This window comes from Neodiprion pinetum, chromosome 3 (genome assembly GCF_021155775.2).
Source record: "Neodiprion pinetum isolate iyNeoPine1 chromosome 3, iyNeoPine1.2, whole genome shotgun sequence".
Classification (NCBI taxonomy): Eukaryota; Metazoa; Arthropoda; class Insecta; order Hymenoptera; family Diprionidae; genus Neodiprion; species Neodiprion pinetum.
Window position 1 is genome coordinate 40,602,852 of NC_060234.1, and position 19,340 is coordinate 40,622,191.

A 19,340-nucleotide genomic window follows, 5' to 3' on the forward strand; every position below is an offset into this window, starting at 1 on the left:
ATCAAATCGTTTGATAAACTATCGATTCACGATGAATCAATTTCAATAATTACTGCGAATCTTATAAAAAATATTTTTAATCGGAAGTAAGATGAGAATTATCCGTATCGAAATAAGTGCAAAACGCATGACAAAAATAATGTCGTTATTTTGAAAATATTCTCCTTCTGTGCCATAAATTGATACAGCAATCAAAATTCGATCGATGATTAGATTAGTGCGAAAACCGTGCCTCGGTAGCCATTAATTCAATTTTCAATTTCAGTCATTAATTATAAATTTTAGAACATGAAATACATATTCTACAGTTTGTGGAGCTCTGCACGAATCTGCAAGGATGTGTTACACGTACATTACATACGTATACGGTATATATTATACATATATGTATATCTGGTACGTGAGTAGACGGCTGAATTGCTCTCCAGCTTGTCTGTTTCACCTAACAAAGCTCTATTAACTAATTAATTAACACTACCGTATTACTGCTGTGCATGTCTGCAGGAACTGTGGTATACGTCTTGCTTTCGGGACTAGTCTCTGTTTATTGAGGTGGATCCATTCCCGTCTCAAACTGACACGTTGATAATATTAACTAGCGGGAAACAAAGAGGCTAGGCCTGCGAGAATAAGCTCACGAATGGAATTGGGAATTTTCATTATTCCTGGCAGATTTTCTAGAACAACTTAGTTCACTTTATAAGATTGAGAATCTGTGTTTTTTTAATCTCTGCATAAAACCGACGGTAATGGTAAAAAAAAAAAAAAAATCAGAAATTAACTCCACGTCTCAGCTGGTATTAAATGTGGTTTTTTTTTTTTACATACTTAAAGTCTATTGTTTTCTTTCCGTACCTTATACACATTTTCGTTGTGTTTACGGTTCGAAAATTGACATAAGAGGCTTTATGAGAGAGCCAGATTATAATTTTTTTTTATTTCCGTTAGCCTGTAGATGTGAGTTGGTTCTGTGTAAGAGGATTTTCTTTTCAATGTGAAAAATGCTTATAAGCCCCGTGAAACATGCTCGAGAGAAATTGGTTAAAGAAAAATAAAGAAAATGACGTGCGGGTTATGTTCGTAAAAACTAGAAAGCGAAAGAGAAAATGATAAAAAGTAAAATCGTTAGCCGATCGGTAATTATCAAATATGCACGATTATTATTTTCTCTACTCCGTGACTCGACGTCGAAAATTACCGGGTGCATCATACAATTATTCTGTGAACCACGTACTTCCGGTGAAAGCACGACGTGCTCGAGAAAGAAATAAAAAAACAAACCAAATTTAAAAAATGAAGAAATGAGGTGAGAAAAATGTAGAACGCTAAACGAACATCGAAACCACCTTATGATTAGTGAATACATAAAAGTAATGATAATAACATACAACGAGTTACACTGCAGATAATTAGAGAACCTCGAGTACTAACGCGATTTTTCTATTCTATTAATCATCCGTTTCTATTACAATTGGGTAAATATCAAAAAACGAAAGGGCAAGGAAGAAAATCATTCGTCAATTCTCACCTGGGCCCGTTTCGATTCTTCCTGCTGTCTCTTGGCGATCTCAGAATACTTCGGAGGATCCTGAAGGTACTTGGGGGGCGGTTCGGCCTTGGGAGGAGCTTCCTGATACCTGGGAGGTCGGTCATAGGGTCGATACTTGGGGGGTTCGACGACAGAGACGGGCTGCGGTTTCTTGTAATTCGGTATCTGGGCATCGGCAAACGATTCAAAGGTGTTTCGTCCTGGGTCGTATTTTGGAGGCACAGGCTTACCCTGATCGGTAACTCCGTTTGGGTTGTTTTTAGGGATGTTATGCTCCTTCTCGCCCCCCCGTTTATCGCCCTTTTCCGACTGGGCCGACTTCCCCTCTTTGCCTAGCTTCTCCAGCGGCGGTGGCGGCGGGCCGTCGATCTCGTAGAACTTGAGCTCGTTTCTCCCAACGTCTCGCTGCCCCCCGAGCTGCGGCCTCCGGATCTCGAAGAAGGTCAGCTCACGCGAATCTTGCGATTTCGAGCGCGTTTCGTTCTGCGTTTGGTGCTGCCTCTCTGGCTGCGAACGGCTCCGGGTGTATCGCTCTTCGAAACGTGCCAAACCCTCTGGCGGGTGTTTCGAGCCGTTCCTGGAGTCGTGCCGCCCCCCAGTCTTCGAGGTATTCCTCTGCGAGTGGTGCGCGTAGTCCAAGCTGCCGTTGTACTCGTCGCCTCCGTACTTGAGGATCTGCTTTGGCCGCATCTTTTGCTCGAACTGAGAATAGTTGTAGGTGTTGAAGCCGACCTGATTGAAGTTTCGACTGAGGTTAGCCGAGTTGTAGTCCGTTGATGTCACCGCCTCCATGTTTATCTACAACCAGAAATTCGATTCCACCGTCAGGCTGACTAGGGAATGAAATTGTTCGGCGGCTGATTTGCATAAGTATAGCTACGAGCGTTCTGAATACAGATTCCTACTACCGACACTTACCGACATCTTACCCGGACTCAAACCCTTCTTCGCGATTTTGACCTGCGGGTCGGTACAGCAGGGATTGATCGCGGCGACATCATGGTTTCGAGTCGGGGTGAGATGTCGGTAAGTGTCGGTAGTAGGAATCTGTATCTATATGTAACTCTCATAGTTGTACTACTATTTGCGGCGGATTCTACATCGATTTCTATAAAAACTGCAAAGGTGGTGCAATACAACAACTGCAGAAGCAGAGGAATCCTGATCGCCAGATTCCGGGTTAAACTTGGCGCGATGAATCGCTGAGTTGTTTTCGACCGCAGCTCCCTGACCAGAAGTTATAATTTAGCGATAAGTCGAAGGTAGTTGAAAAACAACTGTAAGGAATGAGAGAAAAAAGATGAAAAATGATAATAAGAAAAAAATATTCCTCGGAGAAACTTATAATATCCAGATCCGTCCGGAGATATAATACCGAGGCCGCAGCATCGCAGGGGTAAGACGGAGTGCAGGGAGAAAATCGTGCGATTAACAGCCAACTTCGCGATGCCCCAAAGCCCTGAATCCCTCCGCGTATCTACCGCATCGAAAATGCGGTCCACGTATAACGTATCACGTCGACGAGGTGCGAACCGGTTCTGATCAGAGGCGTGGAACTTCTTTCGCCCATCGCCTGGTTCCTGAAATCCTGCAGAGATGAGCTTACGAATCGCACCCCGATTTCACCCCTGCAAAAGTGTTCTTCTTTCGGATAGAAGAGACACGCCCCCCTTGGATATTATTCATTAAACAAGCCCCTGTTTTGTCCCCCTTCATTTCGCTCTCGTTTACTCTTCGATTTTTTCACCGTTTTTTTTTTTATTTTTTTTTTTGGACGAAGTCTGGCACCGTGCAACGAAATCGTGCCCTACGCGTTTTGTACGAATGTTTCCATAACCGCTGGATTCGACTGCCGTGCAACTCGCGGTCGTTTTGGTGCTTTTATTGGCCACTCGGGACTTCCGTTTAAACGCGTTTCACGGTTTCATCCCAGAATTAACGGCCGCGATGTAGTTGTAAACACTCGATCAGACGCATAAAACGTATGGATACCTGTAATATTTTTGCTCGCGTATCACGCATATCGTCGTGGCTATTAAATTGCACGAAATGCGATCGTAGATGGAAAATATAAATGAACGATTTTTGAATTGTGTTGATCAAAATTGCGATCACGTTTTTTTCGAAATTGTTGTAAAATGTATACTTCGCTAAACAGAAACCCGGATTCTACCACAAAATATCCAGCTCGACGTAATTACAACTTCGGGCCGGATTAATTAGGCAGCGTTTGCTGCACCTTGAACTGGATCTTGGTAAAAATTTCACCTTTCCAGAACACTGTCGAGCCTCGGGCTACGGGGTCAACGTGGTTACGGATCCACTCGCACACAACTCTTTGAGAACTCCGTGTTTCGGTCTGCACTGACCGTCGAGGAGTTTCAGAAAGATTGGAGCTGTGAGTTGAAAGCTTAAAAAATCGAATGTTCTTGTCAGATGATAAGGAAATGTGAATGATCTGAAAACCTTGAGGAATCTTTGATTTTACGTCGATCCTAATCTTTCAGTTATTTTTTGTTTTTCTGCTTTTACCTTATTCTCGATCATTAATTTTGCTGCGAAAAATCATGCAAAGGACTTGAAAGAGCGATTTACTCTCTGTTACTTCGCTTGTTGTTTAACGAATTATAGAAACAGTGATCAATCCATTGAATTTAATTTTTGATTCAACTGAAAAATACGCAATAAGGCAAACAACTTTTTCAGTCATGAGCATCTAAATTCCCATCAACGTTCTTGACCGATTCGTGAGTTTCGTGACACCGGGTAGATGAAAGGCGGGTAGTCGACCACTCTGACGCAAATTATGCGGGAGAATCGGCTCGGGGGCATCTGCGGTTATGCATTATACCCTGCGTGAATGTGTGAACGATATACGTGCCTACGTAGGTATATTCACAGGTTGCGAAGTGAAGTAATGAAGACCGCAGACGGCCGAGCTACCGACAGAGTCTTGTTTATATCCAGCTCTTCTCGAATATATACAATTAGGAAGCTGTGCTCGGACATTCGCGTGTTATATGAAAAGAGGGAACGGATTTGGCAGTCGAAGAGTTACGAGCATTCGTTACGCTGCACCCACTTTGAATCATACGTATAATATATTACACCGATGACAATCTAGCTGCAAAATTTTTCGATTGATAATCGCGGCATGTGCGAATTAGCAGCGTTAATTCGTTTCTTCGTTTCTTTTTTATTTCCATTTTATGCCTCATTTCTTCTGGATTTCGTCTGATATACAGTCAAATCAATATCTCATTTAGGCAAGCACGTAATCGCAATTTGGCGAGGGATTAATTAGGAGATCGTAATGATGATTTTGTGATTATTTCAAATTGCGGCGAGGGGAATTAGAAGGGCGTAAAAAAATTCTCCCCCACAGAATCCCGACACCCCGTATAGCTCCGGAATTACGGGCCTTATGGCCTCGGTCGGTTTTAGTAGCTCGGATATAATCACCGAGGTGAAGACCAGATCTGGAAATTGCTTTTGAGAGAAGACAGGCAGCATCGCGCGTTCTGCGAACATTCCGCGTTCTGTCACATGAACAAGAGTTCTAGGGGAATTTTCTTGATGCGTGCAACTATATTTTTGACATAATAATAATAATGATAAGAAGAAGAAGAAGCAGAAATATATCAGATTTGGCAAATCATATGAGCAGCTGATTGTAGTTCAGCAAGGAATCATTTACGTGAAAATAAACTACGGACTTAAGAGGCCGAGGATGACAAGTAAGATATCGGGAAACTCCTCCACGGATATCTGCGAGTTTGAAAATGAAATTATCCAGTGGCACGCGAGGCTGGACGAAGATAATTGTGTTCGTATTCACTTGTAAACACGCGACCCATCGCCCGAACGAAGTTATATATACGTCGAGCCTGCGTTAATATAATCCTCGGGTCGAATAGTTTGCAAAATACTATACATGTTACGGTGATAATATCCGACGGTGGATTTACAGCTACTGATTTTAATGAATACAGCCCTGCAGGGTGTGTATTATTACGTGTTTTGTACGCATACATACAAGGTGGGATGCAGTGCGAAAATAATCCTTGTTAATTCGATAATCTTCGTTAATCGAATAGCTACCCGAAATTTTGCGGCATTTCAGAAACCCAAATGCGAAATCGCGGTGACTGTAATATTCGCAATGATACATTCCGAAACTTGTAACGCGGTTAATTAGTACCGATTGAATCGAGTGAATTTCAAGAAAAAGTAACAAAATTGAAATCATAGGTATGTGGTTGACTTTCCAGAAGTAACGAGACGTGATGAAGTTTTCGGAACTTTATAAATACCTTATAAAATTTGAGAAACTCGTGATTGATAGAAAATGTTGCAAAAATATTGGTCGTCATGAATTATCGTAGAGCAAGATAAAATTATTTGATGAAATACAAATTTCATGAGTCTTCGTAAAAAAATGTAGTTCAAACCTCGAGTTTGATTGTGAGAGAAATTTTTTGTTCCGGTTACCGCTCAGACCTCAACTATTTTCATCTTTTACCGTAATCGAAAAATATGATTCTAGGTAGAAAATGAAAATTAGTTTCCTAACTGTTACCGGAAAGTCTAGTATCCGTTACTATTCTTTCTCATTACGATCACTGTTGCTATATTTTCTTGTAACTATTGAGAAAATTTGATGCTTGTGCAATAATAAATTGACGTTAAAGCCTTGTTCAACTAAGAAAGTGGAGTAAACCGAACAAACTGATTTTGCGTTGCAATTAGCAAAAAAAGACCGACAATAGCGCAAAATGGTTACGCGTATCCAGCAATATTCAAACAGTTTTTTAACGATACATGTTTTACTGAAGTTTTCTAGTTACTTTAACTAATGAAATTTTTCTCAGTGTGGATTATGGAATGATGAAATGCGAGCCAGTATATATAAGTATATTACGCAGATGAGAAAGCCTTTGCGGGAGTGGTTACGATATATTCTTGAAAAAATAGGCGCTCCACAATTATTCTCCGTTGTTTCAGAAATGAGTCTCTGGTTATGTCCACCAGCCTATAGAATTCGCTCTCAGCTACGGTTTCACATACGTGAAACGTAAAACGGTTCCCGCGAAGGATCGGCGCACCTTTTAACAAGTATCACCGAGATGAACGCGTGGGAAATTCGAGTGCTTAAGCCTACATCGCGGTTGTCGTACGTCCATGTCACCTCGATTTATATCCCCGGAAAAGGCGCGGTTAGACGAGATTCGAGGAGTCCTTTCTCTCCAATTAATATGCAACGACACTGCTTTCACTATCAATTGGCGTCCGTCGATGAAAGAAAGCACGCGGAAATCACAGGTTCAACATTTTTCCGCATCCTTCCAATCCGGTCCACCGGAAATATCGAAAAGGTCACGGGACGGGCAATAAAATCCGAATGCTCATGGAGCGTTTTTAATGAGTCTATGTCGAAAGAGGTTCTTATAGCTCTGTGTAAAAGATAAAATGAAAAAGAAACAAAAAAAAAAAGTAAAAAAAAATTTGTACCTGAAAACGGGGGTCTTCACGATTTACGCGCACATAATTTTCACCACGAAAGTTGAGACTGCAGGCTTGAAGTGCTCTCGAGCATTACTCAGAATGTCCGGAGCCTCGTTTACAAATTATTATACAAGTGTACAGCGCGTATAATACAAACGACTCTCCGGTTCTACCCGCGAGTAATATGCCGTGTTCCAAACTGTGTGTATGAGATATTCTTCTTTTTGTTTTATTTTGTTTTTTTTTTTTATTTTTATTTTTTTTATTAAGGTGTAACCTGGGTCGTTAAATTTCGTGACGCGAGAGCCGGCTGTACGAGAACATTAGAATGAGATACGTCGACCCGGCTGTAGTTTGAACACCGGAATCCGTCGCGGTCCATGGATTTGACGTCTTCTTAAGGTCCCCTCGGAAGTAGGGGTCATCGGAGAATGATCAATATCACTAAAAAGTTTGTTTTCAGTCCGTTCGAGTATCGAGGTCATCGAGCGGCCCAAGTGGACGCGCGTTTCGTACAGTATTGCATGAATAATTCATAACCGAACAGTGAATTCATATACGAAGCTAGTACAATATCCTTACGTCACAACCCTTCAGACTCAGTCCGATAAATTCACGTTGTATAAACAAGTGTAGAGAACGAAAACGGGACATATCTCGCTTCGTTTTTTCGCTTTTTACATGCCTCGACAGAGTCGCCTTGGCTACGTTTCAACGGATGGAGTTACCGCACCGGGCAAGAGGAGCAGTGACGTAATTTCTCCGAGGAAATTCCAGGCGGTATCTTCCTCCCGGCATCCCTTGACCGCTTCTCTTTATGCATTTCGCTTCTCTGACGCATTTCGAATAAGAAGAAGAAGAAGAAGAAGAAGAAGATGGTTCGTAGCCACGAGCCGATAACCGCGTTGCTGATCGATTACCATTACCGGAAACCGTCCGAAACACTTTCCCTGAGACTCATGCCTCCGGCATTCCCTCGGTTCTCATTTTCCAAACCCGGAATCCACCCTGAAAGCAATGGAACCAACCGCTGCTCACCTTCGGGTCACTGAGCGCTGACTGACATTAAGTCACTTGCAAGCAGGTGGCTCAAACTGTCGGGCTAGCCAGTTTCCAGCATCCGGAGACAAAGCTACCAATCGATTCGATCTGCGGCTATAAGTGCCGAAAGGAAGAGGCTTGCATCGTGGCCGGTGGCATGGAGGCGCGTAATGAAACGTGATTTTAATACAACTGGTAGAGCCGCGGGTCTCTTTGGTGTGAAGCGGAAAGAAGCAAGCGAGAGAAAGAGAGGGGAAAGAGAATGACGGACGGCAATCTCTTACGGTTCAGTTTGCGCCGGGTTTTCAGGCCATGGGAAGAAGAAGAAGATGAAGAAGAAGAAGAAGATGGAGATAGCTGGTCGCCTGCCGATCACTCTGAATAATAAAACACGACGTGCACGCGTCATCGCGTCCCCAGGAAGTGGAAAGGCGAGAAGAATGACGCCCGCAAAAAGGGGACTGTAATCAAAACACCGACCCAAAGTTGTGTGTGTGTGTGTATGTGTGTGTGTATTTGAAACGGCTCTCCCCACAACCTGCTTCTCATCAACCCCTGACCGAAGGCCTTCTCACTGCAACTGTGTTTGTTTCTATCTGTTTTCCTTTCTTACAGTTAAATTAACCGACAACGATTTGTAACGAGTTCAGGAAACCGGTGAATTCTGGATAATGGGTTTGTCTTTGGGAACCTATTGCTACTTATTCAGATCCTCAAACAACAAAATTTTTTTGGACAAAAAATTGGTACACACCTCCACGTGTTCTTCCCACCCTCTATGTGCATACAATTCCTGATTCAATTTTTGGTCTGACTTTTCTCGCCTGAAGATTTTCAAAGAAGGTTTTTCATAATTTCAATTCCTTTAGACTCTATGGACCATGATATCTTGTCGGATTCTAGAACTGAGAGTAGTGAATCTTTTTTTTCCGGACAGTCTGATCCAGGCATCGGTCCGTCCAACGAGAAAGAAATTCCGGTGAGACGGTGAAGCCGATAATCCATATTGACGCCTCGGGTTGTACCTGTTCCTAATCCTCGCCCCAGGACTTTCGAATCCCATGCTTATCCTTCTTTTACGCTGGGGTGGAAAATCACGCAATTAATAGATCAGGGGATGATTCTGCGCAACGTGAGCTGAGTTCACCCTTAGAGTCACGAGTGACTGGTCGTTATTTTTCTTCAACCGTTGTACGGCGAGACTTTGACGAGCTTTTGGTCGGTTCGTGGAATTTTCACAACCCACCAAATGTCGATCACGAATCACTGTCGAAGAGAGCGGAGTAGAGTTATAAATGCTCTGAGATTCTGATTACGATTCGAAGAAAATTGAGACAGAAAATATCGCAAAAATTGTGTTCTTCTCCGAATGAAATGAAAATTACAAGTTTTCCATGGATCGTGAGAAATGAAATTTGCGAATAAACGTACGTTCAAGAATTCATGATCACCCAACGTTCGCTGTATAGTTGTTGCTGCCAATTCAATTCAAACACTACGGTACAGGTATACACCTATAAGCCCGCACAGGCGTAGGAAACAATCAGACAAAAGCTACTAGAAAATTCTACAATATTCCTTATACTGCGGAAGTGCAACGCAGGCAGAGCACAACTCTCGGCCACTGCTTGCTTGGCAGTGCAATTTATTAACTAATTGAATATTTAATCAGTTTACGAATTGGAAAGCTTCGCTGGCAATCGTATATACCCGCCGCTCACGTCCCTTGTACAACCACCCGCGGATCTTCGGACGGATAAAAGAAACGTCGCAGGGAGAATAAACAACTCGTATTCCCGGTTGGGGAGGAAGCTGAATGGACCGCAGCCCTCCCGTCTCGTTTTCTCCTCCTTCAGAATCGAGGGCAAAGCCCCGAGCTGTTTCGAAATCTGCGATACATCCGTAATTTACGAAGACGATGTGCTGTGATTATTAATACAACGATTTTCTGTCACTTACGACGAAAATTTCGCAGGCTATTTTCCCTTTTTTGTGACATTGCGCGTTGACTGGGATGCAGGTTTCGCCCTAAAGAGTGAAATTCCTTCCTGCCGTCGATCCTGGTTTCGTTTTTAAAATTCCTTTTGACTCTGGCTTGCACGGTTTCATTGACTTTCCATCAGCAGGATGCAAAAACAAGGGAAGCGCGTTATGTAACTGTCGAATTAAAATTTTTGTCCAGGATAAACATTGGAAGGCTCTTGCAAATGGAGGATTAATTTTATCACAATTTTTGGACGTTTGAAAGGGACAGTCTCTCCTCTCTGCCTGTGGCCATTCAGTGACCAATCCACCGAGTGACCTGACATCAAACAAAAGAGTGAACAAGGACAATTTTAACGGCAGAACGAGCTTTCAGTTGTTAAATTTCATATTTTCAATTTTTTCTTTTTTTTTTTCTTGCGTGTGTGTTTTTCTCCTTCGTTCCATTGACCGTTATATTTTTGTTAACAATTTCGTATATACATATAATATCCGTAACGGTGAGCTTTCGGAAAAGCTTTTTGCGATCGAAAGAAAAACACGACACAGAGCAACGATTCGCTGTCGCAATATCGTATTACCCGTATATATTCAATATTCTCAAAGCTTTGGCGTTTCGTAAAAATATTCTAACACCATAGATACACGGTCAAATGAGGCGGATGAAAATTTATCTCATCGTAGGCTTTTCATCTCAGTGCGCACTATGAAATGCTTTTCACTGTTCTATGGAAAAGAACTTATAGTTTCCCATCTCGGATAATCGTGGTTGCATTTGTACGTTAATAAATATGTACCAGTCTGATCATTAATTTTTTTTCATTCATCTTCTTCAACGCTGATATTAATATGAAACACGTTGAATACGCCTTTAACTCAGGCTAAAATGCGTCTCTCGTTTGTCTGTCTTTGGCCTGATTTTTTTCTCGCGTTATTATTTCAAGCCAAAACATAGCCAAAGAGGCAAAAGGAAACGCGTAGTCGATGACGAGCGAGAAAAAAGGACTCGAAACGAAACGGAAATACGCGTCGTAGAAAGAAAAAAAAAAAAGCTGAAACAAGAAGAAAAGAATTTCAAGAGCGGGGGAAGAAAAAAAAAGAGAAACAGATAATACTTGACGCAAGTTGACAAACAACGACAAACAAGAGGATAAGAGAACCGCTTCGTTTACCCCGAAACAAAAGCGACGAGACAATGGTTTTAATACCGAGAGTCCCGTAACGCGACATTGTATAAGGAAATTATTAATCCACGGATTCAGGAATTACTTCCGGCGAAGCGAGAGAAGAACCAAAAGTGCAAAGAGGGTAGGAACGACGGATATTGATCAATCGATTCCGGGTAACGGGGATACAGAAATGGAGAAAACATTTTTTCACGTCTAATGCAAATCGACCGTGACACAGTTGACCTGACCCGTCGAGAGCGTCGGTCATTTATCGAGGTGTGTGTACCACTGGCTAACTGACGAAGGAGTTGAGTACGCATGGTTCCGTTTACTCAGCGTCTCTCGAGCAGTTTGACTCGTTGAAAAGTTTGCTCGGCATAATATTAGCTCATTCCAAGTTTTATGGTCAGTTACACGAGGATTACGGCACACATATTCTCGACTCATGGTGCTCGCCTCGCCGTTTTATGTACTCCTTATTAGCTATGCCCTATTGGCTGTGAAGGGGATATTGCGGAAGACTGAATACGCTGAACCCGGTGTTGGATCCGGGTGCATCATGCACCGAGGTCCAACGGAATTACCAACCTTGTGAACAATGGATCGTCGTCTGGTTTTAAGACGCGATCGTTGTCGACGAAGAGAAGGAGGAAATTGACTTTTGTGTAGTTTGGTTAAGAGAAAATTCAGTGGCTGGTTACTCGGTAAAGTAACAAGTGTCGACATATTCTTGCGCCTCTATCGATGCACGGTTGTAACGTAGGTGGTTCAGACCTTCGAGCCCATTTGCTCGATTGATTTCAGGCCATATTTTGGATTTTATGATCACGAGGGGCTCCACGGCGTATGCGGAACAAACGGTTCTAATACGTTGTAGACAAATTTGCATTCGTAATCACAGTGAAAACGATTACGAACAGCCCGTTTGAACGGATGAAGGATACTTTAAACTAGAATTAAATTTCAGCTAAGACTACGATTCCAAAGATATAAAAATCCTCGATTTTTGATGCAGTTGCCAGCCTGAAATCAATTGCACGTTAGCGCTTAACTCGAGTGGATAAAGCCGACAGACGGACCAGTGGTACTAGGATAGGAAAATGGACCGCCAAGGCTTTCAAACCCGACTGTTTTCCTTTGGGGATTTTTACCTTCCCTTGGCAAGAGCCGGTAGTACTCCTGGTACTGGCACGTGTTTGCTTTGTGGGTTTCAACAGGCCCGCAGGACGCTGGGTGTCCAGATAATTCTGCAACGGTAGGTGGGGTGGATTCCCTCTTCGTTTTTTTCTTTTCCGTCTTGTTTTTCTTTTGCCTTCAATTTTTTTTTTCCTGCTACTGCTTTTTCTCCCTCTTTCAAGCGGAACCATAAAGAACGGGGAAAACGAGATAGAAGATTGAAGGAAAACAACGGAACTGAGAGTCATGGTCCGAACGATAATATTCTCTGCAACTGCTGGGCGAGAATCTACAACACATTAAACTCCTACCGAACTGCAGTCAGTACCTAGATTTGAACACAAGATCACGCAGAGTTTCTGTTATCGAATAGGTGAAATCAATACTTCTTCTTCTGTTCAAGTCCTAACCTAGTAATTTCTCTGACTTATACCGTTGAATACTGTACAAGAATCACTTCAATTTCCAGTGGAAATGAAAATATGAAAACACAAACTCAAAGAGAGAGTGGGTGGGTGATGATTGGCGTTCATTCTGAGTTGAAGAACACAGAACCAGCTCATGCACTCGCCGATTTGTGGTTACCGAGGTCGCAATGCAAAGGCGTTTACAGTGGTGGCAGCTGAGGGACAAGAAAGCGTTGAGGGTGTCAGAAGAGGGGCCCTTCAGCGTCCTAGTATCGATTGGCATTTCGTAAAGTTGTAATTTCCTGAGTAGAGCGCAGTTGCGGAAGTGGCAAATTCAATATTTCCTGATCGCATCAGCGTCTCACAAACGACAACATGAAGGATATTTCTCACTCGAAACTCATTTCTTCTTTCCTCAGCGCGAATTCTTGTCACCTCCAGTTTTCACCCCGAAATGGATGATCGCTTCCTCCTTCACCCTCGCGGAAGAAAACTTGATATGAAAAGGTTCTGGTCAGAGGAGAAAGAAACTTCATCAAGCGAAGAGAAAGAGGACGACGCTTTGCAGGGGTGGAGATGGCGCATAACGAGCACTGGCACCCGCAATCCATCGCGAGTAAATCCAGCCTCTACTCGTCCAACGAGCTAACGAACCAAACGATCTAAACAGACTAAACAACAATTCTGAGGGGGTTGAAGGGAGAAGGTCAGAGGACAGGGTACGCTGATCATTACGCAGGGATTTCGCGCAAGTCGTTCTCCCTCGTCCCTCGCTCCTGCTACACTTTATCTCTCTTTCTCGTTTCTCTTCAAACCTTGGCTGCTCCAGCAGCTTCCCTACCGCTTTTCCATTGGGGCGATGGTCCTTCGTTAGGCGATGTCACGTGGACACCTGGTGCTCGATTACGTCGACGCGAGGAACACATGGGTACTCCACTCACTCGCATGCGTGTGAGACGCAGTGGTGAGATGACTGATGTGCCGGAGGCCCAGCCTCTGTCTACACGTGTAGAGGTATGTTTGCTTGGTCTAACAGATGGATCCCTACGTAAGATAGAATCGTGCACCGACCACTGGCGCTAATCCGATGGTGTCGTGGTCCCTGGGCTCAGTGTGGATCAAAATGACACGTTGGAAGCAGTGAAAACGTGTTTAAGGTAAACACCAATAACGACTGTTGAGCAGGATCAGGAATCTGTATATTTTCGAAATCATCTGGGTTTGCCAGAGGATGTTTCACGTCGGATTTAAAAAGTGTTCAATTAGTAGTTCACACGTTATATTGGTGAACGACCACCCGGGGTTGACTCGGGGGTTTTTATCCAAACTGGAAGTAGTCCTTTGATATCCGCAGTTACTCAGCGGGACTTTCAGATTCCCGAGAGCAGATCCGCATAGGCACACTTGGTATCCACTGCACGTTGTTGGAAAAAGAGTGTCGAAGTGATTTTTTAATTACGGTGTAATTTCCTCGACGCTTATTCGTCAGCTTTGAAATACCATTAGAGGTTTGTTCCTCCTCGTTGTTGCCGCAGTCGAGATTACAAACTAGTGGGTATGCGGATATTCGTATGTAGGTGCAAGAGTTCGTCAGTAAACGAGCGGGCGTCGATGGCGCGAAGCAATCATGTCCTCGAACGTTCCGACGACTGTCGGCTCAACGCACTTCGCGGTGCTTTTCGCTATTTGTTTGATCCGAGAAGATTAAAGGGGTTTCCCACCAGCCGAGACCGCCAACCCATCCCGACTGCAGCCCTCTCTCTTTCACTGTCCCTCTCTCTCCCTCTCTATCTCTTTTCTCGGCGCTTCTGTCTCCTCGTAGCAATTCCCACAATCGACGAGAAGAAGTATCGTTTGTTCCTCCCGGTTTGATGCCACTTTGCCGCACTGTACTCGGTCCAACGTGTAACACGTGCTCCGATTGAAGTGCACTTCGGCAATTGTTTTTCGCTATTTTCACCCGCAGGTGTAACATTTGTTCGTTACGACTGAGGGATGAAGTCGCCGAGAGGAATCTGGATGGAGGAACGAGAAAGTCGTGCTATCCGATTTGATAAATTCCTTAAAACTTACTAGTCACCGATGGGACGAGGACACGCGGTAAGCAAGAACTATAATAGATTATCGGGGGACGGTAATCGAATACGGTCCAGGGTTAAAATCCATCAAGTTGCCTGTCCTGCCCTCGACGCTGCTGCTGCATCGCTTGACTCGCCTGCTCCTGCAACATCACGGGCAAAAAGGCATGCGAGACTTTATTCAAAACTACTCAAAAACTTCCGTCACGCCCTCCTCGCGTCCACAACACCGACGCTTTTCCCTTGAAAACTTTCCTCCCTCCGCATAACTTCGAGCCCGACCCAATCGAACTTGAGTAACGGTCTCTCACATCCGACCGATGCACTCAAGAAAATCGATGACCGACTCTGAAATTGGTCTGGATCATTTCTTTTCGCTGATATTCAGCTATTGTTGAGGAGCGGATATCTTGATACCCGTTTGAAAAGCTCTTCCGAAATTGTACACTCAAAAGCGGGAACATTAAGTTTTCCATCACAGGTGAACATTTAAGAGTTGGGATAAAAAATTTAATGATTTATTAATTTACTTTAAAAATGAAGCAGTCCGTTGATGCTACGTGAGAAAATACGGCTGTATTTTTTCATGTTATGAAACCGCTACAGGTAGCCTTCTGTATTTACAATACATACATTTTCAGTATTGGACCTCTTGAATTTTCCCGCAACCTCGAGACACGGAGAAAAACTCTGGGGTCAAGTTTTTTGTTCGCGAACCAGACCGTAACGTGGCTTTCTCTGGATCGTTCGGCATTTTGACACGTTGATTGTTTTCTCCCGGGGCTTTTCTCTGCCCACAAAAAGTCGAATTTCTTTTCTAACCCCAATATATACCTATTGCTATAGATCCGCAAAACCGAAAAGGGCCAAACGTTTCTGAGACACCTCGATTTATGACTCGCCACTTTCGCTGCGGTTCTCTTTTCATCAACATTCGATTGTAATCATTCACTGGGTTGAATTTACTGTCCCACTTATAGCCAGGTTTTTTTCCTTACTGGATATTTACTGTCTTATTCAGCCGTTTTTTTCACAATTATAATATTGCCGGTGATCTTTGCCCAAATTCTGTTCATCCTTATCATTTTTTGGTCATTCTATTTTATTTAACGAAAACAAAACAGATCTTTAGTCGCACGTTGAAATTCTGATATTTTGTTTAAAAAAATGGAGTCTGTTATTCTAATCAATCGCATTGAGAATTTGGAACAGAATAATAATGAAACTTGGTCTTGGAATAAAAATCATTTATTTATTACATATTTGACTGTAAAAATACTGCATAAAAGCTATCCGTTGAAATTCCAATTAGCAATAAAATTCTGGTCACCAACACATCTAACAAATCCGTCAGTATTTCTTCCCACAAATGACGCCCCTCGTGCGGACTAAAATTTGCCAACAAATCGCTGAGCATTGATTATATTGCTCGAGGAAAAAAAATTCACCGTAATTATCAGCGCAGTATAAGAGCGTAGAAAAATAGTCAAAGACTACTTTGCTCAATTACTCCGACACCGAAAGGAGGAATGAATGAAGAAGGGGCAGGGAATGGAAGATATACGATCGGCGGCTACGCTGTGTAACCAAACGCGAACATAAACACAACATGGCGATGTATAGACACCGCACAAGCAGAGATCCAGATGACCAGATAAATTGAATCTAAGCGAGCGACCGCCGGTTTAATCAATGCTAAAGATCCGTTTATTATTCCTGGGGGTGAAGAGGCTTTCCGCCTCCGTCTTGCGAGGGTCAGTTATTCCCGCTCCTGCGCCCGAAATTGCGTTAAGCACCCCGTTATTGGTTCCGATAGCCGGGGAACTCTCAAAGCTCCCGCGTCGCTAAGCTCGACGCGTCAAGTTAACCAAACTTAAATGAAAATATGTCCTCATCGATCGACGCCCTCGCAGTATACTCGTCGAGAACTCAGAGTCGTTCCCCCTGCAGGCATTATACGGTGCAAGGGGAAAATGTGACGGAATGTGACTTCCAGCTAAGCATTGCAAGCTTTCATGGTTCTACAGATTCGTCGCATGATCGTCGATCGGCTCAATATCTCGCCTTTCACTGTCTGCAGCTTAAATGCTAATCGTTTAATCATCTGGCTCATCGTTCAGCATCGTGTGAACCGCTTCTCGATTTCAGGTCTTCGTTCTTTCATACTGCGAAACGTAGTATCAACTTTTGCCAAATTCTCCCCAACGCAAAGCTCGCGCGTGAAATGGTAATGGTTGGTAAAACGGTTTCTGGGAGTGCATTCCCCGGGGAGAGGCGGACGACTGATTGAAAATTTACACGGACCCCGTGCGGAAGATGAGTCCTGAAATGAAATCAGCGCGGCCTGGAAGAGGGTCGCAGTCCCGTTTGTGTCTCGGGCCATTAGCCGGCATTAACTCGGTCCGGAGAGGAAAAGCACGGTCGAATTTCCACGGAATTTTCAACCTCCTCGAGAGTCCGAATTTTGTTTTTCTTCCATTTTCCATGCGGTTTAAAATTTGTATTATTCTCTTGATTTACCTTCTCTGCTGCGAGATGAATTATATCCAGTTCGACGAATTTCACGATTATCGTTTCGCAATTCTCGAAACGCGGATAATTATATTTTCGTATAATCTTCATACAAGGGTGCGGAACAAATTTTTCCCTACCCCGATTTTCCACCCGCTGTTACGAAATTAATAATCGCCGCCTCTCCTTGTATTTTCCTTACAATAACGCGTGCGTGTGTGGGTAATGATTATTTGTAAATCTCACACAACACAAGCGCGGTGCGTGTCGCACGGCCATTTAAATTTACACCACATTACCTGGCCAATTGTGACACGGCCTAACGGCATTGACGACAGTTTCACGTGACAAAGGCTCGCGATGTGATGTGAAAAATTACCGCCGACCTTCGGGGGTGCTTCGCAGTTACGCTTATCAGATTACCAATATACGCTGTGTAATTACCGTGGCAGCTTGAGTGCGCGGTTCGCGAATTATTGTAGAACAATGACGAGTGCGAATAACCTGTACAAAGTAACGATACAAGCGCTGAAAAGTTGGCCACAATTTCCTGTAAAACCCGCAATTTTATATTCGCCAAATTGGCATTCTTTTGCCTATAAGGAGGAATTAATTTTGAAATCCGATTCGCTTGTGTAAATTTTACTCAACAGTGGACTCGCGAATTTGACGAGAATTATTTATGCTTACTAACTATTCGAACTGCGGATTACTGCATCAAAAGCGAACGGACCGCCAAAGGGATTGTAATTTACGATCATAGACCGCAGTAATTATAGAAATTAATGAGCATACTCGGTACTGCATCCGATATTGGACCTTTCAGCTTACATAGACCCAGTCTGTGTGCAGGATATTGTAATTGATTATTGGAGGTGCATCACTTCGACTCCAGAAGAACCTAGTTTAATTTTCATAATTCTGTGGTTCGAAACCCCGGAGGTTGAACTTTGCGGTCTATCGTTCATCGGCTAACGATGTTAATATTGCAAAACCGCGAATCCTCTCATCCATAATCACCTAACAGCTACTGTGCCAGTACAATGAATAAATTGATCGGAGTTTCGACTGCGAATAGGCGTATTCAAAAGTCGAAATTGGTCGATCAATCACCCGTTCGCAAAAAAATTGTAATCTTTACGCTCAATTAGTTTATTCGAATAGAATTAACATTTACGTAGATCACTGGAAAGTTGTTTCTGATGTGGCGAAAAAAGAAAAAAAGAAAGAATTTGGTTTTACTTGCGCCGAGTAAGAAATTTTTATCTGTGTAAAATACGCCGACCACGTCGATTTATCTGATTAAAATCGCCGTTTTGCTAATCACGAAAAAGTTGACGAATCAATCGGCCCAGAAAAGTTCACCCCCAGATGTGAAAAACTCGGTTTAAAATTCGTTCGAAATCCAGGAATGATGCTGAATTACAGCAGCACGATCACCGTGGATAGTGAATTGAATTCCGGAAGTATCGCATGTTTCGTTTACTCTCGTCTTACATACTCGCAGCGAGTAAGAGACGTCATTATAACGTTGGCTTCTTTCCGTGGCTCGTTACGTTCGCGTCTCCGGGGCTTGCTGGGAACGGGCGCCGGGACGCCGAGCGTCGAGGGTGCGAGGGGCGAGAAGGAGTCGGGTATTATGGCCGCGAGTACGCGTGTTAGGTCAAACATAATAGGGTGTAATATTTTCAGCCACGTGGAAGTCAGGGTTGGTAGGAAGGAGCCTCGAGTGTCACCGCAGCGTTGGCTTGCGGGAATGAAAGAAAATTCCAGAGAGCCTCCCCAGGACTCGCGAGAGAATCAGACGAGCCTTTTGCGCTTCTATTTTCATTCACTCCTTTCTTTTCTTACGCGAAATGATGGTATATTCATATTATATTTTTTACATCGCGGTCTTAGGGACCGCGCGTAAGTATTAAGA

General features: G+C 43.4%; 2 protein-coding genes across 3 annotated transcripts in view; one reads left to right on the top strand and one right to left on the bottom strand.

The window, feature by feature from the left end:
* LOC124215676 (uncharacterized) overlaps nucleotides 1–19,340 on the bottom strand; it is a 310,475-nt gene that overhangs the window by 197,988 nt on the left and 93,147 nt on the right. For both annotated transcript variants that reach the window (XR_011176625.1, XM_046619357.2), the window contains exon 5: nucleotides 1,529–2,347. Coding sequence is in view for 1 of the 2 variants with exons in the window: in XM_046619357.2 (XP_046475313.1) it covers nucleotides 1,529–2,347 (819 nt within the window). In the remaining variant the exon portion in view is untranslated. The remainder of the gene's footprint in view (nucleotides 1–1,528; nucleotides 2,348–19,340) is intronic.
* LOC124214519 (uncharacterized) overlaps nucleotides 1–19,340 on the top strand; it is a 278,457-nt gene that overhangs the window by 75,545 nt on the left and 183,572 nt on the right. The window lies entirely within an intron of this gene.